This window comes from Stenella coeruleoalba, assembly GCF_951394435.1.
Source record: "Stenella coeruleoalba genome assembly, chromosome: 21".
NCBI lineage: Eukaryota > Metazoa > Chordata > Mammalia > Artiodactyla > Delphinidae > Stenella > Stenella coeruleoalba.
Genome location: NC_137167.1, coordinates 22175672 through 22203222, shown reverse-complemented (window position 1 = coordinate 22203222; position 27551 = coordinate 22175672). Strand labels below are relative to the sequence as shown.

The window sequence follows — 27551 nt, the reverse complement described above, 5'->3', positions numbered from 1 at the left end:
TACAAATAAAATGATGTAATACGTGAAGTTTCAAGTTTTGGAAAGAGAAATTGGAGATTATCGACCTTGAGTGGACAGTTTTGACCAAGAGTTTGTCATCTATGGCTATATCTCAGGAATCTCCATAAAGAGCAAAACTGCAAAGACAAGCACTTCTCTGCTGTTGGTTAAAAAAACAAAAAGTAACTGAGTAAATCTGAAGATCGAAGTGGTTTTGGTAAGCAATTCATGAATCAATTGGGCAGCATCTCATGTGGCAAACAGAGATATTCTGAGGAGCTGCGGGGCATGGAAGGCTTTTATAAAAGGAAGGCAGGACAGGGAAAGGAGATCATCAGCAAGGAAAAAAGGAAAGTTCATTGGAGGAAGGTAAAAGCTCAAGTGATGATAGCTTGTCTTTGGCTGACCTGCTGGGTTTTCCATTGGCTGGGCTTGTTGCTGGGCAAGAAGGAAGTCTTCCTCCTGCTGGAGCAGGAATGTAGCTGCGCTTCCTGTTTGGGAGAGCAAGGTGGTCTCTTCCTATTGGGGTCAGTCAGTTACTGATGTCTTCCTGGTGGGGTAAAGGTGAGTGGTGGGCAGGGCATGAGAGCTCCCACTACTGGCTTTCCAACCCCAACTTTGGCTGCGGTTTCCTTTTATTAATTTGCACAATCTTAAAGGAGAAAACGCCCAAAGTTTCCTAATTTAGGGCCTCACCCTCATAAAAAAGAAAATGCTGTCTTGAGTCTTACGAGAAATCAATGTCTCTCTCTGCTGTAGAGTTTCCATGTTTGTTTTTCTTCTGAATGAAACTCTATTTTCAGATTCTCTTTGAAGATCTCATTATAAAAATGCTTCACAAAATTAATACAAATCTTCTAGTTATTTTATGATGTAGAGTTTTACAGATAAATACTTATCCTCAGGTAGTATGCCATTTAAAGAATCAAGTTTCTAGACTGAATTCAGGCCTATGATGTTTTAATTTTCAAAACCGTTACCAACATTTTTGTTCAAGGAGGCAACGTAGCATCGTCATGAGGTGTGCCACTCTGGAATCAAATGCCTCGTTTCCATCCTGACTCGAGCACCTACTAGCTGAGCACTTTAGGAGAGCCTCAACTGCTCCAGGCCTCAGTTCTTTTATAACAGACTAGATGGAGAAAACAATTATTGGAAAAATGTATGGAAAGGACCTAGCTAGATGCCAAGCATACACTGTTTGCTCAAAAAATATGAATCATTTGTATTATAGATAATCTCAAATGTAGAGGATAATTTGCTGTTTTAAGGGAAATAATAATATAACTTTAAAATAAATCTAGTATAATTCAAGCACTGGGACAACTCAGGTTTATCACTGTTATGTCACCCCTTCTATAGTTCTATAGCATAGTGATGTCAAAATTTCTCTATTCTTTTGAGATTTTTCTCCTATGCTCATAGCTCTAAGCTGCTGTGTCTTTTTGTTGCTTTTTGCCTTGTGCATTCCCCAGGAGTATTCTCTGTCATTTTCAATGACAATAGTTCTTTCTCTAAAAGGCAGCCATGGTATGTGAGAGAGAGAACAGTGACGGTTGATAAATATGATTCTGCGGATGGCAATAGACAGTGGCTAAGGAGTTTCGGAGATGTTGACTGCAGCGTGCTAAGTGGAGATGCCCAATAGTTTGTTGGGCGTACAGTACTAGAGGTTAGGAGAGGAAACTGGGCTCTGAATTTGTTTAAAATCTGCACTCTTAATTTTTCACCAAATACTAAGTCACTGTATTCTCTTATCAATAACTTTGTGACAACTGTCATTATTGCTGGTTGGAGGCCTTTTTTATGTCTATAGAAGTGATTGAGGGTACATAAGAGAGATGTTCCTATATTTCTAAAGATTTATTTTCTTCTTCTCTGACAGGCTTGTGGTCTCTTGCTTACCTTTGCTTCCAGGTCCAAAAGCGCAGGGGCTATTAACTTATCAGCATTATTCCTGTAGCAGAAAAAAAAAAAAGGAAAGGAGAAGCTGAGGGACCAAGAGTGGGAAGGACTTCTTAAGGTAGCTGACAGAGTTCTCTGGGGGAACTCACGGCCAGGACCAAGGCCCAGTGGAGGGGAAGCACCCCTCTTTCTTCTCAGCACCCAGCGTGGCAGTTTTTCCAGATGACTATTTCCTGATTTGTGTACAAGTGACATTGAGTTTTTTTTTTTTTTCGTTTTAAAAAATATCATCTGCATGGAACATATAACACGATCTTTTTGGGACCTGGGATTTGTAACATTTTAATGAGAATTTTGCTTGGTGTTTCAGGGTCACAATTTCCACCTAAATCTTTTCAGAGGACAACTTTGACTTTCAGAAAGAGATTCCAAGTGGCGTGTTGATGTGACTTCACCAGGACTGCAACACCTGCTGAAGCATTCAAAGCCTTGGTACACCATTTATCACTTGAAAACTAGAAGAAGTATTGTTATATATCTGTCTGACAGTCTGAGATGTTCGACTGCCTGAGAGAAATGCAAACAAATAAACAACTTAATTTTGAACACTTTTTGCTGTAAAGAGAATACAAGTCAAACCCACCAACCTTCTTCATTATCGGAAGCATTCCAGTAAAGGTTCTTTAGGCTTTGCTCAGAAGAATCTAATATGTGTTTATAATTCATCCTTTTATTAATTATACACAGACACACACATGCTTAGTGCGTGTATTCACACACTACTTCGTATATGAAAGTATATTATCTAGGAATATGCCATTTTATCTAGGAGTATGTAACTTTATGTCTTTTGAAATTTTTTGTCTCATTCTATTATTAATTCCATCAAAGTCCTAGTCACTAATAGATATTACTCCCTCCTTTAGAAAACAGCAAAGTCACCTTTGGTACAATATGACAGGTTGACTAATGTTCAGATTGTTCTAGTCATTGTGCTGACTTTCTTATACCTTTTTAAAAAAGCACTTTAGGGGCTTCCCTGGTGGCTGGTGCAGTGGTTGGGAGTCCGCCTGCCGATGCAGGGGACGCGGGTTCGTGCCCCGGTCCGGGAAGATCCCACATGCCGCGGAGTGGCAGGGCCCGTGAGCCATGGCCGCTGAGCCTGCGCGTCCGGAGGTACGGGATGTGAAGAGAAACTAGCAAAGCAAACAGAAAGAATAACTGGTGAGGGAGAAAAAAATCAAGATAATATGGAGTCAAAGTCAAATGGGGGCGGCGGGGTTCAAGGAAGTGATAAGGACTCAAACATGTTGAATGCTGTTGATAAGTCAATTTAGATAAGGTCTGAGAAATGACTTAAAGATTTAGCTACATGGGAGATACTGGTGATCTTGACAAGATATGTGCTAGAAGAATGGACAACACAAAAGTCTGAAGAGCCTTCAGGAGAGAATAAGAGGAGGAATTGAAGACAGTAGGAATTTACACTGATCATTTGATGTGTGTGAGTATATAGATAACATAGTTCTATATCCAGTGAGAATTAATTTTTTTAATCTAAATTAGGTATCTTTTTCATACTGGGAATCATTCCAAGTGAGATAAAATTTAAGGAAATCAGTGTTAACATGTACAAAGGCCTTCTGTAGTTTATAACACATTCTGGCCCACGACTTTAACTTTCAGAAGCACTTATTTGAAGCTGGGGAGAGTAGCAAACAAAGACCTTCCAAGTGGGAAGGGATTCGTCCTTTACTGTAGAATGAATCTTCAGGAGAGAAAGGAAGTTCACACCTTCCTACTCAGTTGGATTAGTTCCATGAAGCTGACAATGAATGTGGTTACAAAGGCAGACAGATTGTCTTCACCCTGGCACAGTACTGTTTCCTACACAGAGCATCCTTACCTTTTACGGTGGACCTTCTAAGATGCAGCACTGTGTACGTTGCTACCAGGAGAGAAGGATGGTGCTGTGCATTTCTTGCAGGCCTGGCCATCTGACTGGTTTCCTCTGAAATGTAAATATTCCAAGGCAGTATGAGAAGGGTCCCATCTGGTAACAAGAAAACCACAGGAAAGATGAAAGGGAACAAAGGGACAAGGCTTTTCTTTTGTTGACCCTTAAAAAAAAACTTCAGTGTCCTGTTCCTCACCCACAAATTGCCTTCAAAATAAAACTAAACCGTGTATGCCTGGCAGTCAAGGTTTATTTCAGCTCGCTCCATGCCACCCATCAACATCATCTCGCTCTAGGCACTCTGAGCTACCTTGTGCTCCAAGCAGGGGCCCCTACACTGTCTCCTGAACCCCTCATACCCTTCCCTGACCTGGAGCACTTCTCTCGTGCTGCCTGGAGCATTCACTCCCCCCACCCCACCCCATCCCTCCCTCTTTCTCGACTTCCTGAGGTCTGCAGTTGTAGGTTATATTCCTTGTTTTGTCCACAGGGATTAGCAGAGTCAGATATAGACAAATCTTGTACTTTTATAGCTTTAATTGGCCTTGTGGTTCAGCCTCAGTCCTTTAGAGAGAAGGAAATGAGAGCCCAGAAGATATACTGAAAGATACTACACAGATATATTTTTTAAAGTGTTAAAGTAATTCAACAATATGGAAGTGAATAACATAAAAAGTGTAAGTTCTTCTCCATTCCCACGCAGTCGAGTTGATCATTATTTTTCTTTCCAGGTATTAGTCTAGCTGCAGAGAAAAAAAATTCTCCCAAAGAGGGCATTACATTATATACTTTGTTCTGCAACTTGTTTATTATTTTTTTCCACTTAATATTTCATGAACGTCTTTCTGTGTCGGTATAGATAGATGACTTGAAGAAATTCAGTTGGAGGAAAGTCTTAGGTATGTTTTTCTCTACATCAAAGAGGCTCTGCAGGTGGCTGCAAGTAAAGCTAATCCAATTAAGCAAAATAAAAATACAGGGTATTCTCAATATTCCAGCTTCCTTGGCACTTTTCCTATAGCTTAGGGACGTGCTGCTAGGAGCGGGACCCTCCATCCCAGCGCCTTTGTGAAGAAGGATCAAGTGTACACAAGGGAACCAGAGTCAGGATTGGGTACCTGGAGAAAAGAGAGAATTTGGTAGTTAGGGAAACCAGCCCCTGGGCAGAAGTGGAGCATCCTCCTCACTGTCCTTACCTTTTCCCTCCGCAGGCTCAGAGTTTTGTCTCCTTTCCCTTTTGAGAGCACTCCATAACTACTGTCTCCTTATCGAAACCTCCCCTCCCAGCATCACTTACCTCCACCGCTTTCAGAGAACGCGACCTCCATCCTCTCCCACCCGCCCTTGCCTTGTTCTCTTGGGGTGCTACCTTTTCTTGTTCCCGAAAATATTCTGAAAAATATTTGGATCACAACAACCTTACTCAACTCCCCTGTGTCGCAATCAGCTATCCGATGCAGACTGATAACTGGTGCCCCTAAGGTCGTGTCCCTAAGGCTACTCTGGATCAAAGTAGGTAGCTGCCCGAATGACCCCGATGCGGATGCCAGGATGCAACCCACCCCCGGGCGGGTAGGCAGCCAGTCCCAGCGGACTGGACCACTGGCAGATGTGCAAGGAAATGAGCTTAGGTACCCAGCCGGGAAAAAAACGAGCTCCAGAGGCTGAGTTTCAAACCAGATACGTCTTTATTTCCATTTAAAAATATCCTGCGCACTCTAGCCTGAGTCGTCCCGACCCCAGCAGAGGGGGGCCTATAAGCCAAAGCTCAGCCCCCTCTGGCCCCGGAGCGCCTCTCCGTCACTAAGCTGCCTTCCATTTCACCTTCAGCATCCTCCCCGCTCCACCCACTAACGTGCCACCATTTACATCAGCGCAGCCCACAATGCTCGTTTCCCGGACTTTCGTTTTCTGCTCGAAGCAAACAAAGAGGCCGGTTACGTCGGCTTGGGCCCCCGCGGTGCCTGATCGAGGAGCCTCGGAGACTCCAACCTTGTCGCGAGAAGCAGGGCTGCCCCCGCTTCAGGGCGGCCAGGCCTGTGCCCACCTCCGGCCGGACGGGGAAGTGAGCGGGGCCGGCGACGCCCCCTTCTGCTCCCGGAGCGCCCCGCACCCTGTGGGCACCGCCCGACTTTCCAGAGGCCAGGAAACTCCGCCCGGGGCCGGCGCCCTTGACCTCCCGGGGCTGCACCGCGCCCGCCGCCCCGAGCATCCCGCCCCGCGGTCCCCGCAGCCTCAGTCCAGCTGCAGAGCGGCCCGCAGGCGCGATGCTGGCGCTGTGGCTGCTGAGCTTCGGGCAGAGGTTGCTGCTCTGGGGCGGGTTGTGCGCGGTCTCCCTGGCGGGCGCCATCCTCACCCTACACCTCCTGCGGATGGTGGCGAGCTACGCGTGGACATGGCAGCAGATGCGTGCGGTCCCAACCTTGGAGGGCGCCTACCCCTTCCTGGGACACGCGCTGATGTTAAAGCCGGACGCGAGAGGTAAGGGACCGCGCCCAGGCCGGCCAAGTCCCCGTCCCAGGGATGGGGGCTCCCGACCTGCGCCGCGCCGCCGGCCTTCTTACAGCCTGGACACCAGGGCTTGAGGTGCTGACGCTGGGAGAGAGGATTTGTCACCCGCTGGAGGATGGAGTTCCAGTTCTATCCAGTTTCCCTATGTCACCTGGCAAAATTGCTAGTGCCCTCCGTTCCCAACTAACTTTTTCTTTGTGTACAGCGTAGGTTGCAGCATCTCTGAGCTTTTGTCCTGAATTCTTGCTTCTTCTCTTCCCACCTCCTACCTGCTCCTACCTCAGAGCACTGCAATCTTTGCTTCTGTCTTGGCTGTTAAAGCCTTAAAGGCAGAAACTTCCCTGAACAAGGCAAATCCTTAGAACTTAGAAATCTCCCTCTCTCTCTCTCTCTCTCTTCCTCTCTCTCTCTCTTTCTCTCTCTCTCCCTCTCTCCCTCTCTCTCCCTCTCTCTCCCTCCCTCTCTCTCTCTCTCCCTCCCTCTCTCTCCCTCTCTCTCTCTCCCTCTCTCTCCCCCCCTCCCCCCTCTCTCTCCCCCCTCTCTTCCTCTCTCTCTCCCTCTCTCTCTCTCCCTCTCTCTCTCTCCCTCCCTCTCTCTCTTTCCCTCTCTCTCTCTCTCTCTCCCCCCCCTCTCTCCCCCTCTCTCCCTCTCCCTCTCTCTCTCTCTCCCCCTCTCTCTCTCTCTCCCTCTCTCTCCCCCTCTCACATTTATTTATATGAAAACCACATTTGTAAAATCATCTTGGATAATACTTAAAGCAGAGCTAACCTCCCCTTCGATCCTAAGGCTTTATAGTATTAAAAAATAATTATGTAGAAATATGAACCCTCCCCTCCCCACAAAAGAAACAATATACTAGAGGAGTCTCATCATATTCTTTTTGGGAATTTTTCTAAGAATTGAAATCTCTATTGAATAAGACCTGTTTCAAAACAAACTGTGAGTTGACTGGAATATTTAACATAATTCTCTTTGGAATTACTTTCTGAGTGAAGAGAATGACAGTGTATTGTCTTTTATAAAGGGACTTTTTGATCCGTCATACAAGTACTGGATTTTGGCAACAGGTAAACTTTTGCTCCATTTCCAGCTTTGCAACCAAGTTGACGGATTTGGGGAAGTTGTTTGAAACTCTCTAAGTTAGAGGGGTTTTGTTTGTTTGTTTACCATTTACTTGTAAATGTATTACAGAGTAATTTTAAGGATGAAATTTAATGCATGTGGTATCTAGATCACTGTCTAGAACTTGGTTAGACTAAGTTAGTTAAAGTTGTCAATCAACCATTTATTGAAGCCCTGCTTTGTGCCCAGCATTGAGCTCAGCAAAATTGGGGATATCAGAATATTCTGAGAAATATTCCCTGTTCTCAGCACCTTTGTCTCTTATACAGGAGGCTGTGCCTTTCATTTTGTGGCTACTGTCCAAATTCTGCCCTCAGTAATTCCACCTGGAGTATTGCAGTTGCTTTCCCATGAGCCCTTTGAACTCTAATCTCTTGCTTTTGCATCTATGTCAGCACCCGTCTTCCTCAGCTGCCACCTGCTATTGGACCTGATATCTTCAAACCACAAATTCAGACTTCCCTGTCTCCTCTGTCAGACCAGACCAAGGCAGGCAGTATATTAGCACGAAGCCAGATATTTTGATACTGTTGACCTGACCCAGCTCTTTTCATGGCAATGTTACCAACTGTCTTGACCAGAAGACATTTTGAAGAAGTGCGGTAATATGGTTAAGGTGGTGCATTCTGGGGTCTGACTGCCTTGGGTACAAAGCCAGATTCCACCATTTACCAGCTCGGTGATATATTGGGCAAGTTGCTTAACTGTGCACAACGTCCTCAATTGTTTAATGACAGTAATAACAGCGTCCCTCCCCATATAACTGTGGTGAGGCACAAAAGACATAATACACCTGAAACCCTGAGCACTAGATCTGACATACAATAACCTGCCATAACAAGTAAATATGACATAATGAATGTTAATTATTTTAAGATGATTATTATTAGGTTTGGCGTGCGAACACTTAAAAAAATCAAGACTATTGATTTAATTTTATATGCAGTGGACATCCCCAGCCTTAGCCCTTCTCCAGCTTTGAACAACTTGCCCTGAAGCTCAGGGGTGGGTGAAGCTTAAGGATGGAAGAGGACCAGGGATGGACTGAGCACGAGCACATTTTTTGACATGGAAAAAGAGCTGAAGAGCTTAATGGTTCTGTTTTTTATGCCATAGCAGTTTTTCCCCTTGCCCAAATTCCCACGTTAAAAAAAAAAAAAAAACCCTGTCAAAATCTCAAGCATCATATTAGTAGCCTCACAGTGAGTTTGGGATGAATCCCACTGTTGTCAATCAGGCATTCCCATTGCCCAGGAGAAGCCCTGGATACCCATATGCCTCCCAACTAGCCTTCCCCTCCACAAAATTGGAAAGGAAGAAGTAAAACTGTTACTCTTTGCAGATAACATGAAATTGTAGAAAACCCTAAAGATTCCAGCAAAAAAAAATTATTAGAGCTAATAAACTACTTCAGTAAAGTTGCAGGATACAAAATCAATATATAAAAATCAGTTGTGTTTCTATACACTAATAATGAACTATAAGAGAAATTAAGAAAACAATCCCATTTACAATTGCATCAAAAAGAATAAAATACCTAGGAATAAATTTAACTAAGGAAGTAAAAAAGGTGTACACTGAAAACTATGAGACACTGCTGAAATAAATTGAATAAGACACAAATAAATGGAAAGATATTCCATGTTCATGGATTGGAAGAATTAATATTGTTAAAATTTCCATACTATCCAGAGCAATTCTCAGATTCAATGCAATCCCTATCAAGCTCTCAATGACATTTGCCACAGAAATAGAATAGTACCAAATTTTGTATGGAATACAAATGACCTCAAATAGCTAAAGCAATTTTGAGAAAGAAGAACAAAACTGAAGGCATCACACTTCCTGATTTCAAGATATATTACAAAGCCATGGTAATCAAAACAGTATGGTACTGGCATAAATGCAGACACATAGATCAATGGAACAGAATAGAAACCCAGAAATAAACAGATGGTGGTCAATTAATTTAGCACAAAGAATCCAAGAACACATAATGGGGAAAGGACAGACTCTCAATAAATGCTGTTGGGAAAACTAGACAGACACTTGCAAAAGAATAAAACTGGACCACTATCTTACACCATGCATGATAATAACTCAAAATTGATTAAAGACTTAAGTGTAAGACCTGAAGCCGTATACCTCATAGAAGAAAACATAAGTGGTAAGCTCCTTGATTTTTTGGATTTGACACCAAAAGCAAAGGCAACAAAAGCAAAAATAAACAATTGAGACTACATCAAATTAAAAAGCTTCTGCACAGCAAATAAAACCATTAAGAAAATGAAAAGGAAACCTACAAAATGGGATATATGATTTGCAAATCATATATCTAATAAGGGGTTAATATCCAAAATATATAAAGAACTCATACAAGTCAACAGCAAAAAACCCTGAACAATCTCATTTAAAAATGGGCAGAGGGTCTGAATAGACATTTTCCCAAAGAAGGCATACAGATGACCAACAGATACATGAAAATGTGCTCAACATCACTACCCGTCAGGGAAATGCAAATAAAAACCACAATAGGACTTCACCCCACACTTTTTAGAATGGCTATAATCAAAAAGACAAGAAGTAACACATTTTGGCAAGAGAGAAGGGAACTCTTGAGCACTGTTGGTGAAAATGTAAATTGCTGCGGCCACTGTGGAAAACAGTATGGGGATTCCTCAAAACATTAAAACATTAAAAACTGAACTACCGTATGATCCCTCAGTTTCACTTCCAGGTATATATACGAAGAAAATGAAAACATTAACTTGAAAAGATATATGCACGCCATGTACACTACAGTATTATTTACAGTAGCAAAGACATGGAAGCAACCTAAGTGTCCATCACTGGACGAATGGATAAAGAAAATGTGGTACACACACACACACACACACACACACACACACACACACACACAGAGGAATATTATTCAGTCATAAAAAAGAAGGAAATATTGCCATTTGTGAAAACGTGGATGAACCTTGAGGGCATAATGCTCAATGAAATAAGTCAGACAAAGCAAGGCAAGTATTTTGTGATCTCACTTCTGTGTGGAATCTAAAACAACAACAACAAATATCTCTCTGGGAGATATTAAGTGACTTGTCTTGGATTAAGTGACTTGTCCAAAGTAAAACAAAAACAAAAACCCCAAGGAACCAAAAGACACAATAAGGAACTTATTACAAAATTTTTGTCTTTTAAAAACTTTTTATTGGAGTATAGTTGATTTACAATGTTGTGCTAATTTCATGTGTACAGCAAAGTGGATAAGTTATACATATACATATACCTACTCTTTTTTAGATTCTTTTCCCATATAGGCCATTGCAGAGTACTAAGTAGAGTTCCCTGTGCTGTATCCTTATTAGACAAAATTCTTGTCTTGATTAAATTTAAGATTAAATATTTTCTCCCAGATTTTTTTCAGCAGATGATTCAGTACACTGAAGAATACCGACACCTGCCACTGGTGAAACTCTGGCTCGGGCCCGTACCTCTGGTGTTCCTTTATAACGCAGAAAATGTGGAGGTGAGTATGTGGCAGATGTGATCAATATTCCACTGTCTGTCTGATGGTGTGGGAATCTAATTAGATGTGGTCATCCTCCGGATTCACCTGCCTCTCCCCTCTCCCCTCAAGAAATGACTCTGCTTGGTTCCTAGTTTGTGGGAGGAACCAGGAATCATCTTGGACATTTTCCTTCCTTTCAACTCCATTTAGTCCTCAATACTGAATGACAATTATACGTTCAAAACTCTAATTACATTTCTTTGAGGCACAGGAATGAAAATGAATCACAGAGAAATAACAATTATGAAATCTTGCTTTAAAAATTAGTTGTGTTCTAGCCAGGTGTTCTTATAACTGAAATTGTTTTGATGTCTATATCCCTCAATTTTTTTTTCTCTTTTAAAGGTAATTTTAACTAGTTCAAAGCACATTGACAAATCCTATATGTACAAGTTCCTAGAACCGTGGCTTGGCCTAGGACTTCTTACAAGGTACCTCAGTGGAAATTTGTAAAGCTGTCTTGTAGAAACAGTTATTTCTATGGGTAATTTGTTATTTCAGGAACTGACACAAGGTATTCTTCCAATAGCAAGATTGAGGTATTGGGAATTATGGGAGAAGCTGGAAGGAAAGGTCCAGCTAACAATGGGCCTTTGATAGATAGGGTGTATGGTAATCTCCAGCCACTATATTCAATAATGATAATCACTAGTGTTCCAAGAAAAATGAGGAGGTACTGATATATAAATGGAGTAAAGCTAAGGATAGTTTGCAGAAGGGAAATCTTGAAAATATAATGAAAAAGGCAGTCACCCTCAGAGAAGTGTATCGAACACAGTAGCCTCACTTCTTGAGTTGGCACCCAGAAACAGGACTCCATCCTCTGAGAAAGGGCCTAGCAAGAGAAAGGCAGGACCCTGGTGGGGACTTTGGAGAATTCAAAGATAGTAGAGATGAAAGAAAATCATGGAGCAGTGGATCATCTGAGGACTAAGATGTTGATAGAGGGAAGAAAAATTCTAGTTTTTAGGAACTCAGAGCTTAGAAATTTAGAACAATTCTTAAATGTTTCCATTTTTAATGAATACTCTTCTAAACATTAGTAATATAGAACAGTATTCAAAATATTCACTCTGTAACTATACATGAGTCTTTGTCATTCTGACCAAAGCATTTGAGAATCCGTAGATTAAGCTGTTTCAAGAGAACTTGATGATGACTATATTTATATCTTATTTGTTTCAGGTGTTGCTTCTTTTTTCTTTGTAACCATGTATTTTATTTCTAGTACTGGAAACAGGTGGCGCTCTAGGAGAAAAATGTTAACACCCACTTTCCATTTTACAATTCTGGAAGATTTCTTAGATGTCATGAATGAACAAGCAAATATATTGGTTAATAAGCTTGAAAAACATGTTGACCAAGAAGCATTTAACTGCTTTTTTTACATCACTCTTTGTGCCTTAGATATAATCTGTGGTAAGTCTCACTGATTTATTTTTAAAGTTAGGATGTAATGATAAAATGGCACAAATAGAAAATAACAGTCCATAGGGCGGGGCGGGGCAGGGGAGAAAGGACATTGGGTTCTTCTGGAAGGTCCTATTGCTAAATTAGCCACCTGCGAAGCAGCAGCCATTCACAGGACTTCGGACAAATGGTCACTGAGCCAACATGACCAGAAGGTTCGAGGGAAGGAAGGGCAGGAACTGGGAGTAAGAGAAGCAGTAAGAGAAGCAGGAACTGGGAGTAAGAGAAGTGGGAAAAGAACAATTCTACAATATATATGGACAGAACAGGACATAATGTCTTTTTTCAAGTGTCCGCCACTGGAAAATGTAGCCAAGATATGTGCATTAATTGAATGGTTGCTTCTCACTATATTTTACAGAAACAGCTATGGGGAAGAACATTGGTGCTCAACGCAACGATGATTCCGAGTATGTTCAAGCAGTTTATAGGTAAATGAAGTCCTAATTATTTCTAAAATTGTTATCGGGAATTCCCTGGCAGTCCAGTGGTTAGGACTCTGCGCTTTCACTGTTGAGGGCCCAGGTTCTATCCCTGGCCAGGGAACTAAGGTCCCGCAAGCTGCGTGGTGTGGCCCAAAAAAATAAAATAAAATTGTTATTGATCAGGGCTTTAAAAAATTCTTGCTAATAATTTCTGTCTGTACTGTAGCTTTTTCATCGTTTCAAAGTGAAACATTATACTAACAGTTAACCTAACCATTTAAGCATGTCTTTCAACAGTACAGGAATGCTTATGGCACATCCAGATTATGCAGTAATTTTAAATGACTATTTTATAATATATCGAGAGATTACATTATGATGCTAAGTGATAAAAGAAAGACATAAATTTTTTGGTAGTTTGATAACCACTAGGTATAAAAAAATTATTCATAGAAAAAGCTAGGAGATACTATACCAAAATGTTAGCTGCGGTTATTATTGTGTGTGTGCTCTCTCTTATTGTGTTTTGGTTTTGTTGTGATTCATTCTCCTTTCCTATATTTTCTGCACTGAGTATGTATTATTTTTTAATTGAAATAATCAACTTTACTTTTAAAATTGCTTGTGATTATTCAGCTAATAAGAGGCAGGGCCAGGATTTGATTCAATGTATCCTATCTTTAAGTCCACGGCTCATTTCACTTCATCTTAACAACTACTTGTTGAGCATCTATAATCTGCCATTCACTGCACAAGGTACTGACTAGTTTTATATGGGCACATGAAACAGAACAGCAGGAGAGACAGGCATTGAAGCAAATGAATATAAACTTATAAATTATAATAATTGCTTAGAAAGAAAAGATCAAGTTGATATGAGAGAGGAAAACAGGGATGTGTTTTACAGATTGCGTGGTCAGGAAAGGTCTTCTCTGAGGAATTGACATCTAAGCTGGTCATGAAGGAGGAAGATCGTGTAGAGGTCTTTCTGCTTCTCACTGGGAATAATGAGGGTGGTGCTCGTGACAGCTATGTGACGGATGGGCATTTAACGAGCACTTTTCTGTGGAAGAGGGCAACCCATAGTTTACTGGCACTACGGAGGAGTGAGAAAGCAAATGAGTGGACACTACAGAGAGGCAGATTTCATATCAGCTTGTGCTACAAGAGCCACAGGCAGCCTGGGGTGGTCAAGAACTCTCCCTGGAGAAAAAGAAGCAGAGATCAGATGACCATTTAGTAAGGATGTTTTATAACAGATTCTTCATTCCTCTAAAGGACCCATTAAATGTTTAAGTTTCACTGGATGTGTAATACCCCATGCCTTCATTGTTGAGTGTAAAGCCTGGATCTTAGTAGCCTCTAAGACGAATCATTATCATCCCTACATATTACCCTCATTGAGAGCGGGCATCAATTAGGTGCTCATTTTCAGTGTATCAGCTGATGTGTTTTTATCCTATTTATAGGATGAGTGATTCAATACATCAAAGAATGAAGATGCCCTGGCTCTGGCTTGACCTTTTGTTCTTTATATTTAGAGATGGATGGGAACACAAAAGGAGCCTAAAAATCCTACATAATTTTACCAAAAATGTAAGCCCTTGATTTTTTTAAATTGTGATAAAGTATACACAACATAAAATTTACCATTAACTGCACTCCCAGTGTTCTGAAACCATCACCACTCTCCATTTCTAGATCTTTTATACGTCCAAGATTTTTATCCTGTGTTAACATACCCTGGAGCCTGTGTCTCATAAAATAAAAGTTGAATAATAATGGAAAGAAGGAGACAGTGTGATTACATTTTTATTATGTACTCACCAAATATTAATTAAACACCTGTTAGGTGCCAAACACTGTACCAAGTGTTAAAAACATAGTAATAAGATATGTATGTCCCCTGAAAGAGGTTAGTCTAGTAGAGCAGGTTGTCTATTAAAAAAATTACAAAATGTGATATGAACTATAAATATTTATTAACAACCAGGGTGCTATGTTGAATGAATAAAGAGGAGGGGATCCATGTCATGAGAGTCTTAGGGAAAATGTTTGGATTAGGCAGTAGCTTTCAAAGGCAAAGGGCATTTATAGCAGTATCTCAACTTGGAAAAGATTAAAATTAAGTAGATGTCACTATTTTACTTCCAATTAAAAAATAACAAGGAGATAGTGGTATTGTTTCAGATATAAGATGTCAGTCTTGTGTTAAACATGTGCTTTTGACAAAGCAATATTTAATTGAAAATATACACCAAATTATGATTTAAATGTACTGATAGAAGTACCAACTTAAATATATTCTCTCTTTGCTGTCAGTTTCGGTTTAAACTATATTGGCATTTCTTCCTTACAGTGAGGTACAGCCTGTCACCAACAGATTATGTGGTTCCCAGTCAGGAAACGTTGGATGAATGAGGTGTTGGATTGAGGTGGCCACAGTGGAGGACAGAGTTATCTCCATTACTGGGCAGTAGGAGAATGACCACATTTTTCCTCAAATTACATGCATTACTATCAATATCAATAATTAATGAATTCCAAATTGGATGGACAATATTATTTATTTAATAAATATTGAAAGTTGCATACGGAGTGCCAGGCCCTAGGGGGTTCCCCCAAGAATGAAAGGAGATACGGTGTTTTGTCCTCAAAGCACTTAGGATCTATTCATTCAAATCACTTAGTAGTAGGTTTGGTCAATTGCCTGATAGGAGAAGAAAGTTGAAATGTATAGCCAAATTAAGTTTATGGGCTTTAATTCTTTTATTCATTCAGCAAAGATCTAAGGAACATCCTTAAAATGCCAGACAGTGTTCTAAGGGTTGGAATTATATCAATGAACAAAGACAAATTTGCTGCCACATGGATGGTACATTCATGCATTATATTATATAGCAAGTATACTATAATGTCAGGTGGTAAGTGAAATGGAAAAAAAATAAAGTAAGGCTAGGAAGATAGTGAGTGCTAGGGACCAGGTTAGCAGTGATCCGGGAAGGTCTTTCTGATGCTGTGAGAAGGGGTCAAGACCTTAAAAGGAGGGAGGGAGTCAGCCACACTGGCACCTGAAGAAAGAGAAATCTAGGCAGCAGGAACAGTGAGCACACAGGCTGAACTGACTGCTCAACCTGCTGTTTCTTGTCCCCGATGCAAGCTGTAATGAGAGCAATCCATTATTAGTCTATTATATAATGATTGCATTCTCTCCATCACCTAAACTTTTTCTCATTAGCTCATCCAAATCTCTAGGGCACCACCTAGGGGACTACTAACTCTATTCCCGTGTTAGAAAGATGGCAGAAATAGCCCTTGAATATTCTGAATTTGTCTGACATTAAATTTGTTTTTAAAAGTCTTATCAAATAATGCCCTAAAATGTTAACAGGAAGCTTTACTATATTTTCCACGAGAGCCTAAGTTATTGTTGAGTTAGAACAGGAAAGGTTTCATGGAAAAAAAATCCATGAAAGAAGCTAGTATATTTTCATAAGAAAATATATTATGAGGCTACATCAAATTCCAAACAAGAGCATATGATTGTTTAACTCATACAGGTCATCACCGAACGGGCCAATGAAATGAAGAGACATGAACAAGGTAGAAGTAATGACAAGGACTCTCCTCCACGCAATAATAAACGCAGGGGTTTTCTCGACTTGCTTTTAAATGTGACTGATGACCAAGGGAACAAGCTGAGTTACGAAGAGATTCGAGAAGAAGTTGACACCTTTATGTTTGAGGTATTTTATCTCATCACATTATTTTCGGGTATCATTAAACAAATTGCAGTTATTTTCTAGAATCTTTAGCATCATTTTTAAAAGTTTATTCAAGTTTTAAAGTAGCTTCATATAACTGAGGATGAGTCGCTACATTATAATTAGAAATTACAAAATGTAAGAACTGATTAAGTACCAGATCAGCTTTCTTCTTCAGAAAAAGCCTTTGACTCGTGGTGAGTATAGCGCTAGACACATTGTTTTCTCAGGAAAACCTAAAACCCACTGGATTTTTCCAAGTAGAAAAGAAGTCAGAAATTGCTTTCCCTATATTGCTTCATGCTTTTTAAAAATTTCTGAAACCCACAAGTCTGTCTTTTCTCTACCTCCTTTTTGAAGTTCTAGCAAATGAGTGCTTAGCTCTTGCTTTGAGCTGCCCAAACTAGAGAAGATAGCAAGAGCCCTCCGACAGAGAATTTAACTAGATTGTGATTCTAAAGGGATTTCTGACCTTCAAATAATGAAAAGAAAGATGCAGTTTTTACAAAAGGTAATTCTAGCATTATTAAATATTACAAAGAGTGAATCTCTCAGTGTGTGGATTGCCAAATAAAGATGAAGAAATGGTTTTAAAAAGCTCCCTGTGGTAATATCCTGGAAGTGGAGGAAAGTGAAGGGCATGGGTGGCTTTGGATGGCTCAGTACATGCCAGCCATGGACGGTGTGAGCAGCCCTGCTTGCAGGCACCTGGGTACAGTGTGCCTCTGGGTACAGTGTGCCTCTGGGTACAGTGTACCTATGGGTACAGTGTGCCTCTGGGTATACTGCCAGATCGCACACCCTCCCGGGGGCACAGTATAGGAAAGCAAGCTGTGTCAAGGGTCCCTAGACCCGAGTTCTCATTCTGGCTCCATGCTGACTAGCCTTATGAGATGGTGCCAATCATCTCAGATTTCTGTCACAGCTTCCCTGTGTATAAAATAGAGAGATGGATTAGATCAGTGGTTTTAAACTTCTTTTTTAAGCAGAGCGCTTCATTGAAAAGAAGTTTTATGCAGAAAATGGACATCTAAATTAGCTAAAAAGTGGAGCAGTGTTAAGCTGGGGTCTCTGGGGCCAAATCCCACCTCTAACCTGTACTAGAGGTGGGACCTTGGGTAACTCATGGAGCCTCTCTGGGCTTTGGTGTCCTCACTGTTATAGCACGGGCCTCGCAGGATCATTATAAGGATTAGATGAATGATTTTTTAAAGCGCACGAAGAATCTTGCCCGGCACATGGGGAGGGTGTGGTGGATATTGGCTATTATCATTTGAAGTTAAAGTGGAGAGACCATCTCACATCTCCGCCCTGCATACACACGCACACACACACGCCCACATACATACACTCTCACGCACACGTGCACACACACATCCTTCTCCTACCAAAAACCTCTCACTTTCATGAAAACAACCAGAATAATGATCCGTTTCTTCCAGCTCTAACACTGTTTGAAATTCTAAGTTCTTTCTTCTTTGCATCAAATAGGAGACACACCTCGTATGATTATAATATGGTGACCTCCTCCATAGAGAGGTTGCAGGTTATTACGACCACACCTTTCCGGCCCCAGGTGCTGGCCACTGGATACTAAGGTTCCTGCCCCTGCCCTGTCCCACCAGCCTGCTTCTATAAACTGTGTGCTTTGTGCTTTGCTTAATCCTGCTTTCCTCGGGTAGCAGACGCGTGGAAGCAGGAAGTTCAGCCGACATCTCTTACACATTGGGATCAGGCTTCCGCCTATAAATTCAAGCGAAGTTATTAAGAATTCTTTAGCAAGAGCACTTCCTCCTGTGACTCTGGTAAACAACTGAGTGAAATGGGCCAGATCTGGTCCGCAGCTCAGGGTAGTCTCTGTGAAGGAACAGCAAGCCTGAGAAGAGGCAATGGCACCAATATCAGAGACTCGGAAAATATGTATTTTATAAAATTGCAGAATAAACCTCAAACAATTCAACTTCGAAGCTGTTTTATGAAGCAAGTGCTTTGGAGATTTCTGCCCAGAGAAAGAAAAATTATAACCATCACTTGTGTTGCATGGGGAAAATGGAAAAGTAAGAACTTCCATAGAGGAAACAATTTGTTTTTGGTTTAGTTCCCCTAAAAGTCTTATTCATAGGGTTATAATATTATTATTGATTTTCCAAACTTTTTTTTTTCTGCAGAACTCATGTAAAAAAAATTCTTCGTCTGTTCTTAATCTCTAAAATGTAAATACCTGTATCAGGTATTTCACAGAGTTTTTCTGAAGGATAATTGAATTAGTTTCTGCAAAGTACTTAGTATTTTGCCTGAAGCTCAGCAAGTATTACGGGAGGCTATTTATCAACTTCCTGACATGCAGGATGTTACTCAGAACCACACACAGACACCCTGGTGTCCAGGGCTGACAGGTAAAGCCTACCTTACAAATGCTAGAAGGTGGAGGAGTACAGATCTGGTAAACTGGCTCATAAAAGTCAGGCTTTTTCCCCTTAAAAACAGTCAAGAGCACCTAGTTCCCTTGGAAGGCCCCCTTATTAGCACAGCCTAGCCACTTCTCACCACACATGCATAATTCTTCTCAATTATGAGAAGAATAACCATTATGATACTTTTCAGATTTAATCATCTACAGCAGATCATTTATAAGTTGACTCAGAGGTTCTCTTCCTATTTCCCTTTGGACGGTGTACTTACAGCCTTCCTTTCATTCCTCAGAGCATCACAATTACCTTTTTATATCATGTATTACTGGAAAAGATTCCTCTTGGTAATCTCCCGTCCCTCACAGTGATTCAGGGAGTTGATTGATGGCTTTTGGAGCTCGAAGGACCTTAGAGTGTTGAAATATCTATCTAAGCATGAACCTTCCCTTTGAAGGGATTGTTTTATTTGTTTGTTTCTCACCAAGGTGAAATACTGTACCGAATTAATTTATTCTGTTTGGAATCGCAGTGCAGCTGTCAAATCCAGAGACAATTCCAAATAGAGTTCTCTCTTCTGATCTTCGCAATACTACTCCACTAAGTTATTTTTTCCTTACATTTGTAGGGTCACGATACGACCGCAGCTGCAATAAACTTGTCCTTATATCTATTGGGTTCATATCCAGAAGTCCAGCAAAAAGTGGACAACGAACTGGAGGAAGTGTTTGGTATGTTTTGTCCCTTCACTGGTTACACTGTGGGTACCATGTCCATGGAAGCAAGTGCCGTTCCTGCTCATGAAGCATAAACAGCAGGACCTGTTCTAAAGATACAGCAATAAGCAGGAAGGCTCCCCTATGGGATCCCTTCCAGTCCCAGTCTTCTTAGCAAAGCCTTATTCATCACTTACAGAACACAGGCATTTGCTAATTGCATGGCATGTGACTGCACTGGGCTAGATGCTGGGGATGCACAGATAAATGTTACTGTCCTCAAGCATCTCACTGCTTAATAGATGAAGCAGACATATCTACATAAAGCACTGAGTCATGGGGTCAAGGAAAACTTTCATACAGCATTGCGTCTGGCCACGAATGAGAGAAAAGATGCATTAAGCCGGTAGGACAAACTTTTCTATGACACAACCAGCAGTCCGCAGGTAAGCTGTCCTAGGCTGATGCCAGCAGTGATGTCACTGGAGTCCCAGCACCCCAAAAGGAAACTCTGTCCCATTAATCAGCCACTCTCCTCTCTTCCCCCAGCCCCTGGCAACTGCTAAGTTACTGTCTGTCTCTGTGGATTTACTACCTGTTCTGAATACTCCCTATAAATGGAATCCCACAACATGTGACCGTTGGTGTCTGGTTTCTTTTACTGAGCATATCTCATTTTATTTTGATTATGGGTAATACTAGAAACTCTACTTTAGCTGTAGGTATTTAACATGTTTTGATGCATGTATTCTTCAATGTCCCATCCTCCAAGCTCAAATAATCCTTTCCTTGTTATCTCATGTATTTACTTACAACCAGGGAGATCTGATCGTCCTCCTACCTTAGATGACCTGAAGAAACTTAAATATCTGGAATGTGTTGTTAAAGAGAGCCTTCGCCTTTTTCCTTCTGTTCCTTTCTTTGCCCGTAATCTTAATGAAGACTGTGAAGTTGGTAAGAATTCTATAATTTGAATAGGAGGGAGAGTGGATTATTTTAATGTCTGTCTTGCTCCATACTCATGGCCTATTGACTACTTCTTGACAGCGGGTTACAAAATCGTGAAAGGCTCTCAAGTAATCATCATGCCCTATGCACTGCACAGAGATCCAAGGTACTTCCCCAATCCTGAGGAGTTCAAGCCAGAACGGTTCTTTCCCGAGAATTCGAAAGGACGTCATTCATACGCATATGTGCCCTTCTCTGCTGGACCCCGAAACTGTATAGGTTTGTATCCGTCAGAACTTGTTTGACCTTTCAGGCCTGCAGAGTAGGGGGTTTCACACAAAAATTTCTTGAGATGTAGCAGCCCACAGGCAACTGTCTTTTTAAAAAACTGGCTTCCTCTTCCCTCCACTTTACTATACATTACTGTTTTAAAATATGACTGTCATAAAGTGTATTAGTTTGCTAGGGCAGCCATAACATGGTACCACACTGGGTGGCTTAAACACAGGAATTTATTTTCTCCCAAATCTGAAGCTAGAAGTCCAAGATCAAGGTATCAGCAGGATTGGTAATAAATACCTGCTTAGCTTGTAAGTGATCTACTTCTCCCTGTCTCCCCACATGGTCTTTCCTCTGTGTGTGTCTGTGTCCTAATCTCTTCTTTTTATAGGGACTGCCAGTCAGATTGGATTAGGGTCCACCCATCTGATTATTTTATTTTTGACCATTTTAATTTAATTACTTCTTTAAAGTTCCTATCTCCAAAGTCATATTCTGAGATACTGAGGTTTAGGACTTCAACCTATGAATTTGGGGGGACACAATTTAGCCCATAACATAAAGCATAAATAGTTTCATGGTAGAGTTTGAAAATGTTGTAGCTTTTAGATTAAAATAGAACACACTTCATATGGTACAAAACCTATTTATAACAATTAGTTATATTTAGCTTAATTTCTGTGTTTGTTGATTTTAAGAACTGCATTTTGCAAAACCAAAACACAAAATGCTTACCACAAGGCCAGATGAAGTGCTTAAGCAAAGAGAATGCACGTCACCATGCATTATAAACACTTTCAGCTTCAGAATCTCTAGCATTTTATCGTTTATGTAAATGCAGACATTTGTAAATTAAGGCCAGATTTAAATGGATGAATCTGACGCTTATTTAGTACCTCTCGAGTAAATTAAATTTAAGTTAAAGGCCCAAATAAGAAATCAGTCGAGAGTGGTGATTCTCGTGCTTAAACGAGCCCAGGATTCATCTCAGTTTTGCTAAAATACAAATACCTGGCCCACTTCAGCTGTTCAGATGCACTGGGTGGGAACAGGAAGGGCACTCAGGAATCTTCATGTTTTACAAGCATCCCAAGTGATTCTGATTCTCCCAGGGCCCACTGCGAAAATATAAAATTGCTTGCTTCCTCTAATTGGACTTGTGATTTCTCACATTTGAGATACATCTATCGTTAAAGTGTTGCTATTTACATTAATTTGAAGGTCAAAAGTTTGCCATGATGGAAGAAAAGACCATTCTTTCCTGCATCCTGAGGCATTTTTGGGTAGAATCCACCCAAAAAAGAGAAGAACTTGGTCTGGCAGGAGAACTGATTCTTCGTCCAAGTAACGGCATCTGGATCAAGTTGAAGAGGAGAAACACAAATGAATCCTAACTATACTACTGGGCTGCTTTCTTACCACAAAAAGGTCTTTCTTTAAAGGAAGCTTTGCATTTACAATTTGTAGATCATGAACTCAATATTCTTAATCCCTAAACCTAATTTTTTTCTTGTTCCCATTTACCTTGGGGTCAAGTCTACCAAAGCGTGAGTTTTCATATCTCCATCACCATCATAGCTCTGACCTCTGGTCTTGATCCCAAAAGTAAACTGATGACTGTACCCAAATAAACACATAAAAGCTTCTCAGCAGAGGGATCCACAGGCCAATCCAATTTCAATCAATGGACCCAAAGGATATAATTTAATTGAAGTTCCAGAATATTTTTAAGGTATTCTTGTAGACTCAGGAACATATACATGCATGTATACATATACATTTGTTTGAAAAGGGTGAGTAATTAAGTACTTAGACATAAGGAGCTTAAGTTTCAAGAATTATATCAGTGGCATCAATTATGAGAAGAATAACCATTATGATACTTTTCAGATTTAATCATCTACAGCAAATCACTCATAAATTGACTCAGAGGTTCTGTTCCTATTTCCCTTTGGACGGTGTACTTATACCCTTCCTTTCATTCCTCAGAGCATCACAATTACCTTTTTATATCATGTATTATTGGAAAAGATTCCTCTTGGTAATCTCCCGTCCCTCACAGTGATTCAGGGAGTTGATTTATGGCTTTTGGAACTCGAAGGACCTTAGAGTTTATCAAGTTATGCCGGGGGCTCTCCCTATCCATGAATTCTGAATCCATGGATTTAACAAATGGCTGATCGAAAATATTTGAAAAAAAATTCCAGAAAGTTCCAAAAAGCAAAGCTATTTACATAGCATTTACATTGTATTAAGTATTATAAGTAATCTAGAGATGATTTAAAGTATACAGTTGGAGGTTCAAGATGGTGGAGTAGAAGGATGTGCGCTCACTCCCTCTTGCGAGAGCACCGGAATCACAACTAATTGCTGAACGGTCATTGACAGGAAGACGCTGGAACTCACCAAAAAAGATACCCCACATGCAAAGACAAAGGAGAAGCCCCAGTGAGAGGGTAGGAGGGGCACAATCACAATAAAATCAAATCCCATAACCGCTGGGTGGGTGACTCACAAACTGGAGAACAATTATACCACAGAAGTCCACCCACTGCAGTGAAGGTTCTGAGACCTGCACCAGGCTTCCCAATCTGGGGGTACAGCAACGGGAGGAGGAATTCCCAGATAATCAGACCTTGAAGGCTAGTGGGATTTGATTGCAGGACTTCAACAGGAGTGGGGGAAACAGAGACTCCACTCTTGGAGGGCACACACAAAGTAGTGTGCACATTAGGACCCAGGGGAAGGAGCAGTGACCCCATAGGAGACTGAACCAGATCTACCTGCTAGTGTTGGAGGGTCTCCTGCAGAGGTGGGCGGTGGCTGTGGCTCACCAAGGGACAAGGACACTGGCAGCAGAAGTTCTGGGAAGTACTCCTTGGCATGAGCCCCCCAGAGTCCACCATTAGCCCCACCAAAGGGCCTGCAGGCTCGAGTGCTGGGTCACCTCAGGCCAAACAAACAACAGGGAGAGAACTCAGCCCCACCCAACAGATTAAAGTTTTACTGAGCTCTGCCCACCAGAGCAGCACCCAGCTCTACCCACCACCAGTCCCTCCCACCAGGAAGCTTGCACAAGCCTCTTAGATAGTCTTATCCACCAGAGGGCAGACAACAGAAGCAAGAAGAACTACAATCCTGCAGCCTGTGGAACAAAAACCACATTCACAGAAATACAGACAAAATGAAAAGGCAGAGGGCTATGTACGAGATGAAGGAACAAGATAAAACCCCAGAAAAACAATTAAATGAAGTGGAGACAGGGAACCTTCCAGAAAAATAATTCAGAATAATGATAGTGAAGATGATCCAGGACCTCGGAAAAAGAATGGAGGCAAAGATCCAGAAGATGCAAGAAATATTTAACAAACACCTAGAAGAATTAAAGAACAAACAAACATGAACAATATAATAACCGAAATGAAAAATACACTACAAGGAATCAATAGCAGAATAACTGAGGCAGAAGAACAGAGAAGTGACCTGGAAGACAGAATGGTGGAATTCACTGCCATGGAACAGAATAAAGAAAAAAGACTGAAAAGAAATGAAGACAGCCTAAGAGATCTCTGGGACAACATTAAATGCACCAACATTTGCATTATAGGGGTCCCAGAAGGAGAAGAGGGAGAGAAAGGACCCAAGAAAATATTTGAAGAGACTATAGTCAAAAACTATAACCACCCAAGAGATAACCATCCAAGTCCAGGAAGCACAGAGAGTCCCAGGAAGGATAAACTCAAGGAGAAATATGGTGAGACACATAGTAATCAAACTGACAAGAATTAAAGACAAAGAAAAATGATTGAAAGCAACAAGAGAAAAATGACAAATAAAATAGAAGGGAACTCCCGTAAGGTTAACAGCTGATTTCTCAGCAGAAACCCTACAAGCCAGAAGGGAGTGGCCTGATATATTTAAAATGACATACAATGGAGAAAAGACATTCTCTTCAATAAGTGTTGCTGGGAAAACTGGACAGCTACATCTAAAAGAATGAAATTAGAATGCTCCCTAACACCATACACCAAAATAAACTCAAAATGGATTAAAGACCTAAATGTAAGACCGGACACTATAAAACTCCTAGAGGAAAACATAGGAGAACACTCTCTGACATAAATCACAGCAAAATCTTTTTTGACCCACCTCCTAGAGTAATAGAAATAAAACCAAAAATAAACAAGTAGGGGGTTTCCCTGGTGGCACAGTGGTTAAGAATCCACCTGCCAATGCAGGGAACACAGGTTCGAGCCCTGGTCTGGGAAGACCCCACATGCCGTGGAGCAACTAAGCCCGCATGCCATAACTACTGAAGCCTGTGCACCTAGAGCCCATGCTCCTCAACAAGAGAAGCCACTGTAATGAGAAGCCCGTACACCACAATGAAGAGTAAGCCCCGCTCGCTGCAACTAGAGAAAGCCCACACACAGCAACAAAGACCCAACGCAGCCAAAAATAAATTAATTAAATTTATTAAAAACAAACAAAAAAAAAACCAGATGGGACCTAATGAAACAAAAGCTTTTGCACAGCAAAGGAAACTATAAACAAGACGAAAAGACAACCCTCAGAATGGAAGAAAATACTTGCAAATGAATTAACGGACAATGGATTAATCTCCAGAATAGATAGACACCTCATGCAGCTCAATATTGAAAAAACTAACAACCCAATCCAAAAATGGGCAGAAGACCTAAATAGACATTTCTCCAAAGAGGACATACAGATGGCCAAGAAGCACATGAAAAGCGCTCAAAAGCACTAATCACTAGAGAAATGCAAATCAAAACTACAATGAGGTATCACCTCACACCAGTTAGAATGGGCATCATCAGAAAATCTACAAACAACAAATGCTGGAGAGGGAGGGTGTGGAGAAAAGGGAACACTCTTGCACTGCTGGTGGGAATGTAAATTGATACAGCCACTATGGAGAACAATATGGAGGTTCCTTAAAAAACTAAAAATAGAATTACCATATGACCCAGCAATCCCACTACTGGGCATATACCCAGAGAAAACCATAATTCAAAAAGACACATGCACCCCAATGTTCATTGCAGCACTATTTACAATAGCCAGGTCATGGAAGCAACCTAAATGCCCACCAACAGATGAATGGATAAAGAAGATGTGGCACATATATACAATGGAATATTACTCAGCCATAAAAAGGAATGAAATTCAGTCATTTGTAGTGATGTGGGTGGATCTAGAGACTATCATACAGAGTGAAGTTAGTGAGAGAAAAACAAATATCGTATATTAACACATGTATGTGGAACCTAGAAAAATGGTACAGATGAACCAGTTTGCAGGGCAGAAATTGAGACACAGATGTAGAGAACAAACGTATGGACACCAAGGGGGGAAAGTGGTGGGTGGCGGTGGGGGTGGTGTGATGAATTGGGATTAACATGTATACACTGATGTGTATAAAATGGATAACTAATGAGAACCTGCTGTATAATAAAATAAAATAAAATTCAAAAAAGAGTAAACTCATTCAAAAACAAACAAAAAAAGGATATTGACAAATACAGCTCTGATTCTAAGGACCCTGTATTTTCAGTTTATTCTGATGTGAAATCCTCCGTTGTTTTCTTATTTCTTTAAGAAAATATTATCTCCTAATAAAAAGAAAATATGTTCATTATGTAAGATTTATTTGGAAATTAGAGATGAAAAAATAGAAATCACCCTATGGAGATAGTAGTAATATCTCGGTATATCTATTTCTAGTGTTGTCCTGTACCTAAATATAAATACATATTTACAAAATTAAGAAAAAAAATAAAGTATACAGTTGGATGTGTGTATCCATATGCAAATACTACACCGTTTTATATAAGGGACTTAAGCATCCATGGATTGGTGTCTGCGGGAGGTCCTGGAACCAATCACTTGCGGATACCCAGGGATGACTACACTCCCTTTTATTAGAAGGGAATGAATTTAGTGGAAATGTACGTTTCTTCCCAAATTTAGGCCACTAGTGGGTGATAAGGTTGGCAACAGAGGTCTTTAAATCTCTCCACTCCCATTATGATGACACTTCTACAATATGCTCTTGCTTTATGGAACTCATGTCTCGATATGTCATTAGAACACAGATGTTCTGCCTCTGATTTTGGCATATTTCTTCTAGAATTCTTTCATGGTTAAAGGAAAAGAGAAGCCATTCATCTATATTAGGTAACCCAGTCATGTCTCACTTAGTATTGGACTTTCAGTAGATTCAATCCTCCAGAACATACCTGTCAAGCTGATAACTGACGCCCACTCCCTGAATTTTAATGCCATGGACAATGTCTCTAGTCCCTCACTCAGTGACTTTTTAAAACTTCATTTAATAAGTAATTTTAATAAAATTGTTTTTTCAGTTTTTCCAAGGCCATAGCTGATAGAAATGACAAATTAAGAGGATGGAAGATGTATTCTTCAATGGATATCAAATAAAAAGCTT

The 27551-nt window shown here is 40.7% G+C and overlaps 2 protein-coding genes across 3 annotated transcripts in view; both read left to right on the top strand.

Moving 5' to 3' along the window:
• FAM149A (family with sequence similarity 149 member A) overlaps positions 1–2921 on the top strand; it is a gene marked incomplete at its 5' end in the record, with an annotated part of 29220 nt that extends 26299 nt beyond the window's left edge. For both annotated transcript variants that reach the window (XM_079909149.1, XM_079909148.1), the window contains one exon: positions 2276–2921. In XM_079909149.1, the coding sequence (XP_079765275.1) occupies positions 2276–2317 (42 nt within the window). In that variant the 3' untranslated portion in view covers positions 2318–2921. The remainder of the gene's footprint in view (positions 1–2275) is intronic.
• Positions 2922–5746: 2825 nt separating this feature from the next.
• CYP4V2 (cytochrome P450 family 4 subfamily V member 2) lies at positions 5747–25945 on the top strand. Its single transcript, XM_079909146.1, has 11 exons — positions 5747–6343; positions 10918–11030; positions 11418–11503; positions 12301–12491; positions 12904–12973; positions 14437–14563; positions 16528–16713; positions 19768–19870; positions 20675–20809; positions 20903–21082; positions 22304–25945. Exons 1-11 carry the CDS (start codon positions 6130–6132, stop codon positions 22474–22476), a joined length of 1578 nt encoding a protein of 525 aa, XP_079765272.1. The 5' UTR covers positions 5747–6129; the 3' UTR covers positions 22477–25945.
• Positions 25946–27551: the final 1606 nt, after the last annotated feature.